Below are 20,348 nucleotides of genomic sequence, written 5' to 3'. Positions count from 1 at the left end.
TCTTCCATTCCCCCACCCCGTATTTCCAAATTTCTTATCATAGGAAAAATCTTTGCATAAATGAAGGATTTTATTTTGCTTTATTGAAATCTTGTGTGCACTTCATTTATACCACAACTATGCATCATTTCAGATGTGGTTCAAGCAGTGACATTGCTCTATAGAGAAAGCCAAGGCAGGCACCAAAATGGATTGATACACGTAGAACAGCCATCCCCTCCTTCCCTTTTCATGTATCCCACATCTGATTACTGAGAAAACAAGTATCTTTTTTTTAAGTTGGTTTTTTTTTTTCCTTAAGACTAACCTTTAATAGCTATTTCACTTGTCTGTTTAAAAGCTGTTGGTTAACTCACTGATTGTTGCTTTTATTCAGAATCTAAATCCTTCCTAGGGTGCCAGTTTTGGCATAAAACAAGAATATGCACACCGCTGGATAGTTTGGCCACTTCTTCTACTACCCTCTAGGACAGTACAACCCTGTGTCCGAAGTGCTGTTCAGTGGAGAGATTCCTTTGATTATGTTTATATCCACCGCTCCAGTTTCTCAACAACAAATGTCTGTCTGTAACTTTTACATTGATTTCCCCCCCGCCCCCAGATAACTTTGGAGACAATGACAAATCTTAATAGATATTAAAAATTAATTCAATGTGATACTTACAATTTTTCTTTGATGGATTTTTACCTTTCACATACATTTGCTAATTAGTAGATTGCATTGCAATGACATTGTGTAATTTATTTTCTAGCTATGGAATTTTAATGGCAAATCTTATTTCAGCTGGGAAATGCAGTCACCCCCTTGCTTTTTTAAGGACATTGACATTACTAGCAGTAGATTTATACAAGTATACTTGGCATGCAAAATAAAATTCTGATGCAGAATGGAGTCTGTGGATTTTACAAAGTATAAGGACAATGTACTGTAGAAGAGGTACATGCATTAATGTTTGACTTTAGATTAAGTTGATGCATATCATGGGAATGGGGAGATGTTTAATGCTTAAAATAAGCATGCTTGCGCTTTGAATAGGATTTTAAACAAACCTGAAAAGAGAAAAATACATATTTAGTAGGTATTAATACAAATAATACAGGTTCCCTATGTTAAATATTTTGGGCTAATACCTAGTATCTCCAGGAGTCTTGAGAAAAGCCAGCCAAGGTACTAGGCATGGTTTCTCCTAATCGTTTCTACCTTTGGCTGTATATCACTGATGGCAGGGTGAGAGCTGCATGTGAAATGTTATGTCACCAACTTTTTTTTACCTCCACTGCACACTGACAGAAATTTGATGATATCTTTCACAAGTTTTCTTTGGGGAAATATGTAAAGTGAAAGGAAAAGGATTCATAATCTTACCCAGGGTGTGGGAAAATGGGACTGACATGCCTCCTCTGCCTGATGTGTAACAGGGATCTGTCTGTGCTGAATGCCTAGCTTTGCTGAGGTGTGTCTTTCTCCTGTTGGACCTGTTCCACTTTGAATATACAATTATATATTCATTAGATCAGAGATAGTGTGCCTAGTGATTGAGGCACTCCTTTGAAATGTAAACCCCAGTGGTGCCTCATCCAGAACAGTAGCTTGGTTCAGGTTTTGCAGCACAGATGAGTTCCTCATCACCGACCTGCTGGTTGTTCTGATCTCATTCTCTCTCTTGCTTGCTTTTTAACACCCTTTCTTACCTCAATTTTCTCTCTCATTTTAGAGCACAAATTGCATGCCAGGACTAAGAAACTATTAAATGAAGGTTGATTGCAGCTGATAAATGTATGTGAAACATTTTGACTTGCACCAATTTGCATGTTGATGAATTGCAATGCAGAAGTGTCTCTTCCTATAGAGTACATAGAGAGGGTATGTAGCATGCCTAGCCTAATTGAAGATGTTCTACTGAACATGTTTTAAAAGCCAGGTAAAATGGATGCCACCTATTTTGTATAAAAATGTACAATCATTCAAAAAAGATATGTTTATCTTTCCTCATTCTTACAGCTCAATATATTCTGCTGATGTTATGCATCAGGATTTTAGGGATGTTATTCACGAGGATCTTAGGATGTCAGTAGAGTAATGTTCAGTGCTCTGCCTCAAAACCCACTAAAATTCCTTAGCTTTGGGCAGGATGGGGGGTGGGTGGGTGTGAGAATTCTCTCTCCTTAAGGAGGGTGTGAGAATTAAGTCTTGAAATGACAATAGTTAACATGCATGTTCGTGAATAAAACAGAGATGAAAAGTTTCACTACCAGGGGTACTTACAAATGCTGAGTTAGTAATAGTTTTCCTTTCTACTTAAATTGCTTCCTTCTCTGAATTTATCCAATACAGTTGAAGAGGGAAGTTAGTGTAGGAAGCCATAGTATCAGGAGCATAGTGCTTATTTTTCTGTGACTACTTTATGACTAAAATTTCAAATCCATTTGCATTGCTGAAGTATAGACACAGGGTCCTTTTCCCTTTCTGAAGGGCTACTTCTTCCAGGTTTTATTTTGTGTTGTTAATTTACTGTCTGCGGAGGGGAGGGTGTGAATGTGGAATACATTCCAGGAACACAGCAGAAGTAGACTTATGACTTTTCATGCTATCAATAACAGGAATTTCGGCTTTATTTCTGAGAATGGCTACTCTTAAAATGAATCAACAAAAAAAATGTCTTTAGTGACAGAAATACTGCTAATACTAAGAAAACTAGATCTGAAATTTTAGGAATTCTGATAAAAGATTGGATTTTCAAAAGTGTTTACTTATAGCTTGGCTATTTCTTTTGAATTAGGTGGTAATTCTGTCAGACATCAATAGGAATAGGTTGATTCTTCTGAAAATCCCGTTCATCAAACTTATTACTATACTTAAATAGGCTTATCTGTGCGAGCAGCATCTGTGTTTGACCCAGAGGCATCTCAGGCTGCAATCTTTCCATAGAGAGTCTGAGATCAAGTGAAAATGTCTTTGTTGGTTTTTGCTTTTCTTCTTAAAAGGTGTGCATTGGGCAACTTCTAGTCTAACTTCGATTCTTCTGGTAGGAGTCTTGGCTTAGGCTCTGTCTGTTCCCCAGCCTGTCTTCCTACCACCTCCAAAAAAGCAAAAGTGGCATCTGTACGGCTAGGGAGGAGAGGACTTTCTTTTCCATGAATCACAAGACCATTATTCTCTGCCAATGAATCACTGACAGTCACCTTTAAAATAACGTTACTAAACTTAAAAATTGCTATTAACTTTTCCTAGATATTTTAAATATGATTCAATATGATTCATTGCCATGGCACATATCTGAAGTAGGACATGGGAATTTAGCATTCCTTTGAATTTCCGACAAAAAGTAATATCTGATATGATATGTTATTATATTAATATTGTTGGGAATGGTAGTCTAGTTCTGTTGCACAGTGTTCTGTGTATTTATTTATATATGTGCATAGTGTATTCAGAACACTACCAAATGTTTTACAAGTGTTGATGTAAGTAAAGGAACAGTGAATCTTATCTCAACTGATTTCTAGAAGGTCAGGAAAATACTGCCTAGGGAATGTTTTTAGCCAAGTTTGGCAAACAGATATCTGGTTAAAGATTCCTCTTCACTTCTTCCTCCCAGAACACCTGTAAAATTGATTTTTCTAATGTAAAGGAACTGTGCACTTCTCATGTGACAAAATTAATTTGTTTGGTTTCAAAAAACTATGTGAAAGTTATCCAAGGTACAGTTTTAGCCATGAGTTTCATCTGACTTTCACAGAGACCATGTCAAGAAAGCCTCTGCACTTAAGAATGTACAGGTACAAATCTTGAAAAAGGAAATTTTGTAGGGACATATCCGTGCATGAATGTTTAATTATCATGTAATAATTAAGACAAAATTCAGAAGGGAAGTTTTTAGGTGCTGAACTATTCCTAGGCTGGCAGCAGATTTTGAAAGTTGTTTTGTATTTGTGACACTGGTATTTCATAGAAGCAGAGAATAATTCAGTTTGTAAGGAATTTGTGGAGGTTATATAGTCCAAGCTCCTGCTCAGAGACAGACAGCTTTGAAGTTCTGGCAGATTGCTCAGGGTCACGGCCAATCAGGTTTGCTAAGAATAAGAAACAAAATGGACACTGAAATGAAATGTTACAATAAAATAGGGTCAGCACAAAGTTGGGAAAAAATGATGAGATTTAGATGTGTGTCTGTGAAAAACAAAGAAGAATGAATTGCATTGAATGTTAGTTATTCTTCCTTGTATTTCTTCTCAGTGAAATCTATAGTTGAGCATCATGGGGCCTGAAAGAAAAGTCTTAAGTGTTATTCAAACTAAGAAAGTGTTTTAATTTATATTAAAAAAGAAGGTAATGCTAAGCTCTGCATGCTTAGCCACTAGAATAGTGCAATGATGGCAAGGTAAGTGATGCAATAGCAACAATATTCAGTCATTTGCCTCTAGGATTTTTGCTTGAACTTGAAAGCCTTAAAGGCCTTTTTGTTCATTAATAGTTTATCTTTTTCTTCCAGATGACATGCCCTGAAGATCATGATTTTGAATAAGGAGGCAAATTAAGAGTTTTACTCATGCACTTCCTTTGATGCAGGATTGAATAAGAGTTGGAAAGAAAAGATTATCAAAATCTTATACTAGATGTAAACATTCCAGAATTTTAATCTAAATGATTAAGCCTATATGTATTTCAGTAAACAAATATAACCCAAAAAATTGTTGGGCTATAATATGCTAAGAATACGCTAAAAAACAAATCGCAAGATGAGAACAACTAAATATACTCATTTCATATCTGTGAATATGACAGTCAAACGGCAAAGAACAATAGCTTAGACAATAGCTTAGAACTTGGGCTTATTCCAGCCCCTTTAATACTTCAGGAGTCTCAAATTCCCCTAAGTGCTTTACAAAGCAATGCTATAGTTATCATGCGATCTGTCCAGGTAAACCCATTTAGGCAGTATTTCAACACAAAGACTTAGAGCTACAAACTGGTGTAACCAAGGAGTTTCCACATAGTATGAAGACAGCCACTGGGGTTTTCATAGCACTGAATTATCAGCAGAAAGGGATGAGAGGTGCCATCCTTTAGAGAGGAACTGAAGTCATCAGTAGGCGTTTTCTTCTTTCAAGTGCTAGCACTATGTGGTGAAACCCTGTTGGCTTCCACAGCTTCAGTAAAATCAGGTTTCTGTTCCCTAAGTCCTTGTACAGAACATGACTGTCTACTTCTGTCACAAAGTTACATTTAATCATGTCTTAATTTCCTCCGTTTTTGCAGGTAATTGCATTGTGAAAGCTTCAGCGATGATCATGTCAAAGTTTTAAAAGTAGCCTGTCTCTTGAATAAGCTTTGCTATTCTTTCAATTCCTGTTAGTGTTTTATTCTTACTCCTATTCTTCCCCACCCCCCTTATGTCTAGTTACTATTAGCACTTAGTGGGTGCTTTCCTTTCCTTGATCTGATTTTTTCACTTTTGATTGTGTACCCCTGGGAGTTCAGAAAGCTCTCAGGGTCTTGTGGATGAGAAGTCTAGTGCTAGCCTGGAGTGACACAATATGACAAGGAAAGATTTTTTTCAAGTGAAGTGAAACCTTTCACTCCCCAGGAGCAGCATGTTCCTCCTCCAAAGAACACGCATCTGTGTTTTGATGAAACATTTTGGACATTCAGTTTTCTCCCGTGCTACTTTTCAGCTACTCATCAGACTGTGTTTTCTGTGACATTTGTTTGCTTTCATTGTGTGTAGCTAACTAAAAGAGGATGTATGTTGCCTAAGTTTTCAGTATGAGACAGAATAGGAGAGGTCATGACACTCCCATGATGCTGGGAAAGACTGTCCCTACAGATAATACTGCAGTAGGATGAGAAACACGTTGAAGAAAAAGGTAGGCATACATGTTTGCCGCAGCTCAGAAGCTGATAATGTGAGCTTAATAGAGATACAACAGAGAAAACCAAACCTGAAGAGAGTTCACATCTCTATCCTTTTGCATCAATCTGTATACATCAAAGTCTGGCAGAGGATGCACTAGCATTTTTTCAAGGGATTGCTTCACTTCAGTAGTGGTTTCCTTCCTTGTCTAGATTTGCTGGTTTATGGTGTTGTAGATTTCACATATATTATGAAAAAACAAATCCATTGAATCTTTTTTAAAATTCTCCTTCCTGAATGCTGTACTTCATCTGGGCAGAGCTGAGAGAACAATATCCCTCCACAGATAACAAGTGAGAGTAAGCATACGAGGCAGTTGTAGTCGAAGCAGTTGTAGTTGTGTGTATTGTGGCTTTGTAATGAACGTGCTGAACCTGATAAGGGGCTTGAAAACAACAAATGGCACCGTGAGAGATGAAAATCTGTACCATATGGAGCATAATATAACTATGGAGTCTCAAAACTCTGGCTCTGGGGAGTGTGCCAGGATACGTGGGAGAAGTGAGAATTTCATGAATTATGTTACTCTTGAGTAGATTTGAAAGTACAGAAGAGTTCAACAGCACTCTGATAAATATGCAAATGTCCTTGTTCTCTGAATGAGACAGAAATGTGGCTTTGGTGTTTAGGCTTTTGAAACTTGAGCTTTGGATAAAACACACTACAAGAAAAGCACAGTATAGTATGCAAATACCTGAAAACATTGCTGGAATGATTTAAGTCTAATGACAGGATTAGATGTGGCAGGATTAGAAAGGTCTGTATTAGAGTGGGAGATGGCCAAAGAACCACATACTGTATGGCAGGAAATGGTTTGGTCATTTAGCATGAATTTTGTTCAGAATATAAAAACGATACTAGTATAAATGCCAGATTGTGAAAGTATTGCAAAGCAGAATCGTGTCTTGTCTTAAAGATCATAGAGCCTTGAGTAGGTGGGTTTAACAAACATTTTCTGTCAAAATCCTGAATTAGATGGAAGTGTTTTGCATATTATAAAATCACCTGTTCATTTCAGTGGGATGAAGCATTAACTTGTTAAGCCGTTGTTTGCAACGTGGCTGCGTGCTGCTGAACTGGGCATTACTGAGTGATGGGTAAAACACTCCCACTATATATGTGCCATTGAACTAAGCATGGCTGAGTGAAAGGCAGAAAAAATCCTTCAAAATCCTATCACTTCGCTGTCAGATGGCTAAGAGAGAGTTGTATTTTTTAAGTGAAAAGTACTTTGTGGAGAAAAATATTATCAAACAAAGTCTACAGAAGTACTTGGCACCCACTGATCTTTCCAGCAAATTCTGATGATCATCTTCTTCTTGGGCTTGGTATATCTAGAGGTATTTCCTCCATATAACCATCTTAGGTGCCAAATTAAGTAATCTTCTCTGCTTTAGCACAGAGAAAAAGAGAAAGCCTATGAAGGACTATTTCAGAGCAGCAGCAAATCCTGGTCTGTATCTAATCCTCCCAAGACTGTCAATTAGTGTCAGTTTTCAATCATTTGTCTCATTTGTAGAGTATGTTACTTGATTCTTTCTACTTGCCCCACAGCTCTTAGTGGGTTTTTTTTCCCCTGTCTCTTGCCAAAAAAAATTAATTCCCCACAGTTTTCGAAGCTTGACTCATTCTCAGCTTTCACTTTCTCATGCTGTTGAGTAGTTCTTGGAGAAACCTAATATTGTAGAACAAGGGTGAATGTGGTTTATGGAAAGACATGTTATTTTTTTTGTCTCATGGGAGAAGATGTTGGGTTTTTTTCATCTGAAACGGAAGTATTCTGAGTGAAGAACCCTAAGGGGAGCCAAAGCTGATAGCAGCCTTAGCCAGGACTCTAGTACGGCTGTGTTGTTGTAAAACTGGTTTTGTTAATTAAAGAGGTACCCTGTGAGAGATTAATTTTGGACATAACAAAACTTTGCTGAGTATTCCAGCCAAATTGTTGTGAATATCTGTAGAAAACAAGTATTAGTTGAATATTTTACTATTTATAAGATTTCAGAAGTATGCCTTCACTTAAGCAGGAATGTAAAAAATAAAAATAAGTACACAGTGATTAAAAAATCTTACTGAAATGTATTAAAAAGTCAAGTTTCAAATTAGGTGTCTCAGAGTATGTTTCATAGTTCAAGCAAGGGACACTTTTTTCCACCATCTGAAATAAACACAACAGTAGTTTATGAATTAACATTTCCTCACAGCAACATTTACTTACAGGAAGGTGCTGCATTAGACTGGAAAAGCAAAACCAAGTAAATCTCCTTTTTAGCAAAACCAGCATAATTCCTTAGCCAACATTACCATCAGAAAAGTGTGCATTACTTACACAGAGTCAGAAAGTGCCTTGCCAGTAGCAGCCAAAGCTGAAACACTTTAGGATTTTGATGCATGTATGTGAAATTCTGAAATTCTGTCAAATGCATACCAAGTTGTCCTGGTTTTGGCTGGGATAGAGTTTCTTTTCCTCCTAGTAGCTGGTACAGTGCTGTGGGTTTGATTTAGTATGAGAATAATGTTGCTAACACACTAATGTTTTAGTTGTTGCGAAGTAGTGCTTACAGTAACTCAAGGACTTTTCAGCTTCTCACACCCTGCCAGCTAGGAGGTTCAGGGTGCACAAGAAGTTGGAAGGGGACACACTTGAGACAACTGACACCAACTGACCAGAGGGATATTCCATACCATATGACATCATGCTCAGTATATAAACTAGAGGAGCTGGCTGGTGGGGAGGGCTGTTCCGGAACTCGGCAGGCATTGATTGGTGGTAAGCAATTGCATTGTGCATCACCTATTTTCATAGAATCATAGAATCATAGAATGGTTTGGGTTGGAAGGGACCTCAAAGATCATCTAGTTCCAGTGCAGTCTAGTTTTGTATATTTATTATTATTACTGTTATTGTCCCTTTCTGTCCTACTAAACTGTCTTTATCTTAACTCATGACTGTTACAGGATTTTTTTCTGATTCCCTCCACCATTCCACTGTGGGGGGAGGTGAAAGAATGGCTGTGTGGTGTTTAGCTGCCTGCCGGGTTAAACCACAGCGCAAGTCTACACTGACTTCAGAGGATATAACTTACCTTTGTATTAAAGTATTTTGAAATTCTGCATAAACAAGAGAAAAGCAGCATTCCTTAGGTTAAAGAAAAGTGAGGATTTACTGAACCTACAGATTTTTAGTGCTCTTAAAAGGCTGAAGGATAATTCCCATTGTAAACTTCAACAGGTAATTTTTGAAGAGTATCAAGTAACAAAATTGATAGGGACGTTGAAAGTTGTAATAAAGGAAGACAGAAGAAAAATATAGCATGTATTTAGGAATGGGTCAGCTATCATTCTGCGAGCCTTCTCTTGACTAAACTTGCTCTGACTAAAACTGGAAATTTAGGCAGCAATTCATACTTTAAAGCCATCTGTAAAAGATGTGAGAGAGAAAAGCATTCCACAAATTTGGCTGTGAACACCAGAGCAGAGGTACAAAGCCTACAGGAAAAAAAAAAAACCTAAAAAGAAACCACAAACATCTTGACATAAAATTATAAGGTTTTTAGATACACTATTAAGAATAAAGAACATAGGCAGTGTTTTCTGTTTGTGTTTTCTTTAATAAATAAAATTCTACTTCTTATGAGCATGTGGTTTGGCAAGAGAAGATTTTTTTTAAAGTCTTGAAATTTTATAGGGGAACAGAATTGTTGCAAGATTACAAATCACAGATTAAGTTATTTCTTATCTAATTAACCATTTTTCCCTATCACTTTTGTTCAAAAGTTTGCAGCACTTTGTGTGTATATATATTATTACTACCCTTTCCCTTTCTCCTTTCTTGTCCAAGCAATGAAACTTCCCAAAAAGAAATAGCAAGAAGTGTAAGCTCACAAAGGCAGTGAGGGTCAGGCATTTTAATTCTCTTTTACATGATCTCATGAATGGTCTTGAATGCTTCATCCACAAACATGTATGCTGTGACCACGCTTAACTTCCCTTGTATTTACTGATGAGCAGCATTTCTTAGGGCCTAATGGAAGAGTTATCATACATTTCTGTGATACTGTGTTTGGACTGAAGTTTACTGTGAAGCAGGAAAACAATCTTATATGATGGAAAGTTGATACTCTTTCTTGGACAAAACCCTTGAAACCAGTGGAAAGCATTGTAGACTTGACTTACATCAATGCTTTTATTTACATACTACTATTTATTTATTATTTGCATAGTTCAGCACATCACAGCTTTGTTAACACTAACTTATATTCCTTAACAGCTAAGTAAAATGGCTCCCTTAAACCTGTGAGTAAAAAAAACCAAAACAAACAAACAAACAAAAAAACCACCAACACACCCCCCCCCAAAAAAAAAAAAACCCACAAAGATCATTTCAGTAACAGAGGCTGTGGGAGTATGTGTTGTCACCTGAAACAGCTCTCCACCTCTGGAAACCATTCTGGGAAATTCCTTGTTCTGTCTTGGACTTTTTGCTGACTGATGGACTCTGTGAAACAGGCTTCCTGGTACGCTGCCATGATGGGGTGAGGTTGCAGCAATAGTTAAGTGAATTCTGTGCAGTTCACATCTTTTTTTAAAAAAAAACCTTAAATGCCAGAGAGCTTCAAAATCATGTCACTTCAGAAGATTATCAGAATTTCTTTTAGAAGCACTGAAGTAATTAAGTCATTCAAAAAGTGTCTATGTGAGTTCTGCTGTCACCTTACAGATTAGAATTAAAAAAACTTAAAATGGAAAACAATTTCTATGTTATTGTGCTATGCCTATTTAGTATGGTAAAATACTTGGTCCTTCTACAGGGAAGAACTCAGTCTGCTCTTGATGTGCTGTATTGGTTTTGCATGGCAAAGTTTTGGTAGTGGGGGGGCTACAGGGGTGGTTTCTGTGAGAAGCTGCCAGAAGCTTCCCCCATGTCTGATAGAGCCAATGCCAGCCGGCTCCAAGACGGACCCGCTGCTGGCCAAGGCCGAGCCCAACAGCAACGGTGGTAGTGCTTCTGGGTTAACAGAGTTAAGAAGAGGGACAAAAAACCACCAACAGCAATTGCAGCCAGAGAGAGGAGTGAGAAGATGTGAGAGGAACAACTCCGCAGACACCAAGGTCAGTGAAGAAGGAGAGAGAGGAGGTGTTCCAGGCACGGGAGCAGATTCCCCTGCAGCCCATGTAGAAGACCATGGTGAGGCAGGCTGTTCCCTTGCAGCCCATGGAGGTCCATGGTGAAGCAGATAGGCACCTGCAGCCCATGGAGGACCCCACACCGGAGCAGGTGGAGACACCTGAAGGAGGCTGTGACCCCATGGGAAGCCCACGCTGGAGCAGGCTCCTGGCAGGACCTGTGGCCCCATGGAGAAAGGAGCCACGCTGGAGCAGGTTTGCTGGCAGGACTTGTGGCCCCGTGGAAGGGACCCACGCTGGAGCAGTTTGTGAAGAACTGGGAAGGACTCACGATGGAGAAGTTGGTGGAGGACTGTCTCCTGTGGGAGGGACCCCAGGCTGGAGCAGGGACAGAGTGTGAGGAGTCTTCCCCCTGAGGAGGAAGGAGCGGCAGAGACACCGTGTGATGAACTGACGACAACCCCCATTCCCCGTCCCCCTGTGCCGCTGAGGGGGAGGAGGGAGAGAAATGGGGAGTGAAGTTGGGCCCGGGAAGAAGGGAGGGGTGGGGGCAAGGTGTTTTAAGTGGGTTTTTTGTTTTGTTTTATTTCTCATGACTCGACTCTGATTTGATTGGTAATAAATTAAATTAATTTCCCCAAGTCGAGGCCGTTTTGCCTGTGACAGTAATTGGTGAGTGATCTCTCCCTGGCCTTATCTCGACCCAGGAGCCTTTCGTTATATTTCCTCTCCCCTGCCCAGCCGAGGAGGGCAGTGACAGAGCAGCTTTGGTGAGCACTCGGCGTCCAGCCAGGATCAGCCCACCACGTGTGCATTTCTGATGTCATTTCTACTTCCATTCTTCCATGATTTTGTTAAAGACTGAATGACTTTACATCATTCATAATCAAACTCTGCTCTAAAGTGAAATGCAGGTCTTGAGCAGAAAAAAGAAAAAAATGAGACACAATAAGAAGGAAATTATTTGTAGAAGTGTATGGAAGGCTATCATCCATGGAGAGCTGTAATGTCATGGGAAAATAACTTTGTAAGTTCTCAGTGTCGACTTAACTCTGTTCCCACGGAAGTCAGTGTGGAGCACTTCTGAGGATTATTCTCTGGCAAAATATGCCAGAGAGTATATATATACATATATATACACACACACATATATAAAATACTGCAACCTATGAAGATGCAGCCTGTTATATGGCTGCTTATAGTGGTGTGTAAAAGGAGAACGCAATATGGAAGGCTAAATAAGAACGATGGGTCTCATGGCCTTCTGGCTACCCACAACCATTACCTGCTGGGGATTCTTACTTTACTTTTGTGATCTTTATGTTGGCAGTATAACAAGTCTTGAGGGAAGAGATTCAAACTGGCCAGAACTTGCAAGTTTTATTATCTTTCCCTGGCATGTTAATCATCCATCATCTTACTCTGACCCTAAGTGTTGTGTTTCAGTGTTGGCAGAAGGTATAACATCAGTCATCCGAAGCCATAGTGTGTCTCTGATGGAGGTTGTCTGCCCCTCCAGGGTCAGAAGAATTACAGCCAGGCCTCTTCCCTGCTCAGGCTGAGCTATAAAGAACTCAGCTGATCCTTGAGGAGGTGCAAAGCCCTGTCTGAGAAAGGCATAAAGGAGGCAGGCTTGTGTAGTAAACCTTAAGAAGAAGTACTGACCTTCCCTTTGGAGGAGAACAGGAAGGAGGGGCTGGGCTGGGAGACATTATCTTGATTTGGTAATTTGACCTAAGTTTCTCTGTTTGAAAACTAAAGTTGAGCCAAGAAAGAAATTTGAGCTTGATGGTAAATTCCTGAGAAGCATGCAATATCCAGCATGAATAGGAAGAAACTGAGGCAATGGTTTTTTTAAGCCAAACTGGGCATGTTGTACTATGCTAAGCCTTTTGTCAGGCTGCGTGCATGACTGAGGTCTTGCAACAAAAGGCAGGGAAGCTAGTAAGAAGCTGAACTAACAATTATAGAAGTACATTCATGCATTTATTGCTGAGTAATTTCATGCAAATCTTCCCTGCATAGCCAGTAACTAATTATATGAGGTTTTTATAGTAGCAGCAATTGAGAACTTGGACAAGGAGGTGGCAAGATTTAGGTCAAGAGATAATTTAGCTAATATCAATTGAACATAGAATTATTTGAAGCTGGACCTTTATATGTTTGGACATGCAAATAAGGATGTTTGAGCAATGCCATTAAAGTCTGTAGGTCTGAGACTTCTTCAGAGTTTTTTGTCCCCTACATATGTATTTGGATTTTTGGCTAAATCTTCTGCCGAAGAATCCTGAAACAAAGCAGGTAAGCATATTTAGGCCTAAATATGAATCTCAGTTAAAAAGTATCAAAGGAGTATCCCAAAGGTGGAAGACTTCTGTTGCTTTACACCCCTTCTCCTCTGTATCAGCTGCTATTAGTTCTTATTAAACATTTATCTGCATTGTCACCAGGCCTCTGAGCTCATTGTTGCTTTGTAAGCATCCAAGAGAAGTAAGGCTTGGAATGGAAGAGTGCAGTGAATTAACTTGACAGATATTTATGAAGAACCACTCCCAAACATGAGAGTCAGCATGAGAGAAAATGTGAATGTTCCACCTTGGAAAATGCAGTGGCTAAGTGATGGTTCAGCTGTTGTTTTGGGCTGAGGGAGGGAGACATTTTCTTTGGTTAACATGAAATGACAGGGTGACGTAGATATGCCAAGAAAAGCTGTGAAGATAATTAACACACTCTTCTTTTTCTGGGATGAGGACAAAGGAGGTGCAAAAAGTAAAGGGTGGGGAGCTAACTGTTGCAGAAAGGTTCAGGAAGTGTTGTGCTCATAGACAGCACTTAACTGGAACTTGGAGTTACAGCTCATCAACTGCAATGAGTTTTACCATAGCAACCATATGCTGATGAACCTGCACACCAGTAAGAGAGAGCGTGAGGCGAGAGGAGAGACCTGTACATCAGTATTGCTGCTCAGAACTGAAATACAGTAGCTTTTAACCAGAATGTTCCTATTGCATTATTTTACAACCCAAGGCTCTTAATAGGCCAGTTACCCGTGAACGATGGTAGCCATGCTTTTAGCCTTATTGGCCATGAGCTGAAGTACAAAGACCAAAGATTTTTCCATGTAGCCAATGCAGACCCTTCAAGAACCGCAGTGAAAACAAAAAAATGTGTAATTGCATTTAGCTTTTGCAGCACAATTTCTGGTGCAGGAAAACCTTGCAGGGATATACCTCGCTGCTGAGGCAGCCAGTGTGTGACAGCTTGTAGATCCTGTTGATCAAGTCAAGGACTGCAGCCAGAATAATTGCTTGAAATTCTCTGAATACAAAAATGCCAGTGAGGAGTGCTGCCCTGTTCTTTTAAAAGGTTATTCCTAAGGGGCAGAATCGGAATAGTCTTGCAGTGTAACAGATGCACATTTATGGATAAATGTCAAAGGCTAGCACTGATTCTCCTGAGAAGTCTGTAGCTGGTTTACCACATCACTGCTTACAGGCAGCATTGCTGTATTTTTTAGCTCTTAAAAGTTAATGGGAAAAAAGTATGGTAGGAGGAAAAAGAGTGCAGGGAAAGTGTGAAACCTTTTCAGAAGTTATTTCCTGCTAAGAAATCTAGTGAACTTTATGTGAAGAACTGTAACAGCTAAGCACACCCCACATAACAGGCAAGCTTTGAGAGTTTTTAAAGCTCTTCAGGCACGCTTTTTTATTATGATATGGCTGTTTGTGTTCCCTAACCAACTAAAAATTATGTCCAAATTTCTCCTTGCTGCCCGGCTCCTCCTCTTTCCCTATCAATAGTAGGTTTTGGGGATTTGGAAATCCATCTCTATTCAGAAACAAAGATTATTGCATATTTTTTTTAAATCTCTTTGGAGTGAAGAATAAAACAAACAATTTTAATTTTTAGAGGTTTTTTTTCCTTAAAAATCATGTATTACTTACTCAAACTTTCTAGAAATTTGCCCTTGGATTTAGTAGTGTTTTAAGGCTTTTGTTCCAGGCTTTCTGAAGTGTGTATAAGTACACATTTTTTCATTATTATGAGTTGGAAGATTAGCTTAAATAATAATATGACATAGAGAAAAACTTACAGGAAAATATTCTTAAAGTATTTTTAGAGTGCATGTTGGTGTAGAGTGCACTCTATAATTAGGCATGTGTTAAAATATTGGGACAATAACCTGAATCAGAGATGATCCTAATGATGAAAGGGAGATTAAATCAAAGATTTATAATGCTGGCTTGGAGATGTTTATTAACTCTACAGAAAATTTATACAGAGTGTTTCAGTATTATAATGTTTTTCATATTATAGCTAGCTGAGAAGCATTAAGACATGTGTAGTCCTAAATCCTTCTCCTTGGATTATAAATTAGTTCAGTACTGAAAATTTATTCACGATTATATGCTGATAGTAGAGCTGCAGATTGCATGTACATCTCTTGAGTAATGAGAACTGCATCGCTCGTGAATGTAGAATACTGATAACAGAACTGAGAATTTGATATGCTGCAGGCAGGCAACATGCAGGCTTTCGCACACAAAATGCATTGCATGCCTGACCTACTAACTGAAGCAAAGTTCAAAAAAGCAGAAATGAGATTTTATTTAAATTAAAAAAAAAGAAAAAAATCCATTTTTGTTAGTAACTCTTCTCACTAGGACTGAACTGGATACCTGTCCACAAGCAGGAGTGAAGGAAACAAACTCCCAATAATCTGAGAAGTTGAGTGAAATAAAAGTATTTTTAGTGCCCTAAACATATTTCATCCGCAGCAGTGTACATATTCTGCAGTATCAATAGTCTTGTATCACTGTGGTAAGCCTAAATACCTAATTATAAAAATACTTTGGGATGAGAGAGACTTAAAGGATCAAGTATTGCATTGAATTTATTCAAAAGAATGTCTCTGATAAATGTGAGTTTCTACAGAAAACCATAATAACTAATAGATACTTGTAAAAATGGGTTAGAATTGTGGGTTTGAATTGTATGTGAAAAACAGTGACTTAAGATGCAAGTGTTTGTATGTGTGTATATGCCTATTTATCTTTCATGATATTCTCACAAGTAGAAGAAGCAATAATAGGATTATTGAGTAGACCCTCATAATGTGTCTTTCAAATATTTCATTCTAGCAAACCGGTAAGATGAAAAAAATAGTCTTGTTTTGTGGATTTTTATTTTTTTTTAAAGCATGTGCATCTGAACAATGATCACTTTTCCACAGAAAATGGTGTGCTAAAATACTTCAGAGCTAAATGTTATTCACTGTTTCGGTTTATAAATGACAGTGGTTTTTCAAGTCTTTTTTCAAAGCTCTGAAGTGTTTTTAGCCTCTAGCTCTCATTGACTTGGATAAATTCATATTGGAGTTCAGATGCTAATTTATGTGACTGCTTTTGAAAACAATTAAATTTAGGTCAAATCCTGCTTCTGTAGGAGCATCCATTAACTCTGCCATTAACTCTGGGAAATCTTTGCATTTGCAGCCTCTGTCCTTTAACTGACAATTAATTTTTTCTGAGTCACCTGCCTTCAAGTGTGGAGTTGCCAAATAAAGTGCTTCCTTTAAGAAGCAAGGATACTTTGTTCCTGCACTGCAAATAAATTCTGTAGAAATCTAGCATATGGTAATGCATTTACTTCTTTTTTTTTTAATTTTTCCAGGGGAATTCCGGCCTGGGTTTCAGTATTGCTGGAGGAACAGATAACCCACACATTGGGGATGATCCTGGGATATTCATAACTAAGATTATACCAGGAGGAGCTGCAGCAGAGGATGGAAGACTCAGGTAAAAACTGACTAATTTTGTATGTTTGGAAACAAAATGCATCATTATTATAAATTATTCTCTAGGAGTCAAATGCAAACTAGGTCTTTCAGGGGGCCAGGGGAAGTAAATGACATGACTATAGCCTCCTCTCTGCTAAGGCAGGAGAGTTGATTTAAGCAGCTTAAAGCAACTGAATAAGGTTAAAATCCTGTGTAAAGGGGCATTTGCTGGTGCCACCTCCGTCTTTGTACCAGTCATTTAATTTAGTACAAAAGGCAGAATGGGGACAGGAGGAGGAAAAAGGCAGATCAGCATGAACGTTGTCTCTGCTTGGTCTTTGTATGTTCATGGCTGAAGAACTATGTATTGATGTCATATATTAAGGCTATGAAGCCTTCCCAAACTACAGAGCCACTGCTAAATAGTCATAGCTAATTGTAGACGTGCCCTGTTATTTGACTGCAGTAGTGAGGTGTGCTTACCTCTGTTTCCAAACATTTTCTTGCTCTGTGAGGAGGTGATGGCTATGCTCTATATTCTGAGTCACCTCCAGAGTAGCCTATTGCTGTAGCTCCTGAGATGGACACACAGGTCACTTGAGGTTCTCAAATACATGGTAGCACATCTCTTAAACAAGAGGAACCACAGAAGTGCTTGTGCTTTTCTTTCCTTATGGACTGAACGCAGAAAGGCTTCTGTCTATCACAGACACTGCCACTCATCTGTGAGTCGTGAAGCCTACTGATGCTCCAAAAAGGCAAGTTAGCTGGAAAGACTTGGGATAAAATTCTGAAGCTTTCATGATCTCAGCACTGGAATTTAAGATCTGGGAGCCTTTGCCAAAAACAGATGGTCTAAAATTCATGAAATGTGGCCAGATGGTAATGGTAACATTTTTGCCAAAGCCTTTTCCTTTAATTCAAAGTTAAAAGTAGGGGAAGTTGGACAGCTTTTAGAGTAAGTTTTGGATATTTCTTACACTAGATTAGTAATTTTATTTTGGAAACTATTCTTATTTTTACTGTGATGGTGATGAAGAGCCATGGTGGTTGGCAATGCCTGAAGAATTTACAGTCTAAATAAGATTGTAGACAAAAGGAGTAGGAATAATCTCACATAATTTTATGACTAAAATGCACCTATCTTGTCTTATCAATGCTTATAAATATCTGAAGGGTGAATCTCAAGAGGAAGGGGCCAGACTTCTTTCAGTGGTGCCCAGTGACAGGACAAGGGGCAATGGGCACAAACTGGAACACAGGAAATTCCGTCTCAATATGAGGAATAACTTCTTCACTCTGAGGGTGACTGAGCACTGGAACAGGCTGCCCAGAGAGGCTGTGGAGTCTCCTTCTCTGGAGATATTCAAAACCTGCCTGGACACAATCCTGTGCAACCTGCTCTAGGTGATCCCGCTCTAGCAGGGAGGTTAGACTAGATGATCTCCAGAGGTCCCTTCCAACCCCTCCCGTTCTGTGATTCTGTGATCTACTCCTAAGCTAGTCATCTTAGAGTCTCCTAGTAGTGAAGAAAAACCTAAGCACTGATTCATCTCATCCAAAAGTCAATGTCTAAAATAGAACCGAAGAATCACATCTCAAAAGGGCCAATATTTTCACTGGTGACTCAAGTGAAAAGGATTTTCTTCAACTACTTCAGCTGTAGTGATCTATATCGTAAATGTCTGCATTGGGCCAGATGAGCTTCATGCAAAGCAGAGCATGAGGAAGCACCAGTATTTGGAAATCACGCTATCAAATTTGAGATGATGAACAGCATAAGGGGGTCTGAAACTTGCATCTGCCTCTCCACAAATAAGAAAGAATCCCTTGCAAAAAATAATATCTTTTTAGTAGAGTTTTTAATTACTTTTGAAAGCTTTTCTAGTTTAAGCCATTAAAAAGACAGAAGCCATTGCAGTATTTTGTCATGCTATCCTTGTATGAAATCAAGTATTTCATAACTCATTGCCATACTCATTAACTACTGTAAATTTAACTCATGATTATTTAGTAATCACTGTGTTGTAAAGGTCTTAGAAAGACCTTCTAAACCCCCAAAAGATGGCATAGTAATGCAATTCGTTAATCTATATTAAGATTGGACCTGGCAAACTTTGTGTTTTGTAATAAAAGTTTAGTGGTACAAGTATAGTTATTTTATTACTAAGTTAATATTCTGAGAGTATCGTATTTGTTAGCACATTTTGAAGTAAAATGTTATAATTGATAAGCATATATTTGGCATGGTCGTTTTTCTGTTCTCATTTGTAAACACAGTTTACACGAAACTCTTCTCTTGTTAATACTGAATATCTGAATGCAATTAGTTCAAATTGGATCTGCAGAACTTTTTTACTTCAAAGAAACCTGCAAACACCTTGAAATATGTTTCTCTAACTGCCATTAGGGAAATGAGTTGACTTAATCTCATGAGTTTTACACTAAATAACATGAAAAATCTCAAAATTTTTAGGTAAATATCACGTTATGAATTATTATATAGAGTATCTGGAATTCTGTATGCTCCTCAATGCTCAAAGGGGCTTTTTTTCTGCCTCAGTTTCCCACAAGCTCTTCTAAAACTTCGTAGTACACAAGAATTTGCACTAACCCATCTTTCCCACTCTTATGGTCAAACACAAGCTGTATACTTCCATGATGCTTTAATGTTACAGAAGATTGCTTTTTCAGTACTTTATAGTGAAATGGCAGAAATAATTCAAAAGACCTCACTATGATTTCCAAGAAAATATTCTGTCTGGAACTCCATATAAACAGGTTTTAGGTTTTGATGGTGAGACAATTTTATTTCACAGTGTTTTTCCTAGGGGAAGATTCCTCCTTTCCTTGTTTTATCTGGTAATTGGGTTTCACTTTGCTACAATGCTAGCAAAGACAATCCTGTCATGTTTTAGGACACCTGAAAATGTATGTATCAGTGATCATTACTGATATACCACTGAACAGAAGAGCTACCCTGGGGCAGTCTCCACTGACTTACATAATAATTAATTTACATAACTGAGAGTTTATCAGCTAAGGCCATTCTATAGGAACAAAAGATCAACATGCAGTAACATCTGCCAAGAACAGTGATAGCCTGAGAATTCCAGATTGGTGTTTAAGGACAGAAAAACTATATCCTTTCTGGTGTCCATTTTTGCCTCAGACTCTGCCTGTAGACACTATTATACAGCAGCATGGACTGTTTGAACTGGCTTCTAAATCTACAGTCTGTTTTTAAATCATAAAATCGTGTAAAATCACTTTTACTGTATTTTATGTGAAGTTCCTTTGATCTAACTCAGCTGAGTCAAGTTCTTCAAATAGCAAGATTATAAAAGTGACCCGCAAGAAATGGACTTGATGCTACAGACCATTGCAAATCTTTTACCTGTATGTATGGGTTGACAAGTGGAGGAGTAGGTCAACCAGAGCTTCACATAAGTCCAACAAAAGCAAATGCAACCTAGGAAGGAGTAACTCTCTACTGTAGTAGAGGGTGGGGCTTGGCAGGCTAGAAGACA

At 38.5% G+C, this 20,348-nt stretch overlaps 1 protein-coding gene across 25 annotated transcripts in view; it reads left to right on the top strand.

Annotated features, from left to right (window-relative positions):
• DLG2 (discs large MAGUK scaffold protein 2) overlaps positions 1 to 20,348 on the top strand; it is a 1,065,252-nt gene that overhangs the window by 690,170 nt on the left and 354,734 nt on the right. For all 25 annotated transcript variants that reach the window (XM_054813806.1, XM_054813780.1, XM_054813784.1 and 22 more), the window contains one exon: positions 16,713 to 16,837. In XM_054813806.1, coding sequence (XP_054669781.1) covers positions 16,713 to 16,837 — 125 coding nt within the window. The remainder of the gene's footprint in view (positions 1 to 16,712; positions 16,838 to 20,348) is intronic.

Source organism: Grus americana, chromosome 1 (genome assembly GCF_028858705.1).
Source record: "Grus americana isolate bGruAme1 chromosome 1, bGruAme1.mat, whole genome shotgun sequence".
Taxonomy (NCBI): domain Eukaryota; kingdom Metazoa; phylum Chordata; class Aves; order Gruiformes; family Gruidae; genus Grus; species Grus americana.
Note: the sequence above shows the minus strand (reverse complement) of the source record. Positions and strands in the feature narration are given on the sequence as shown.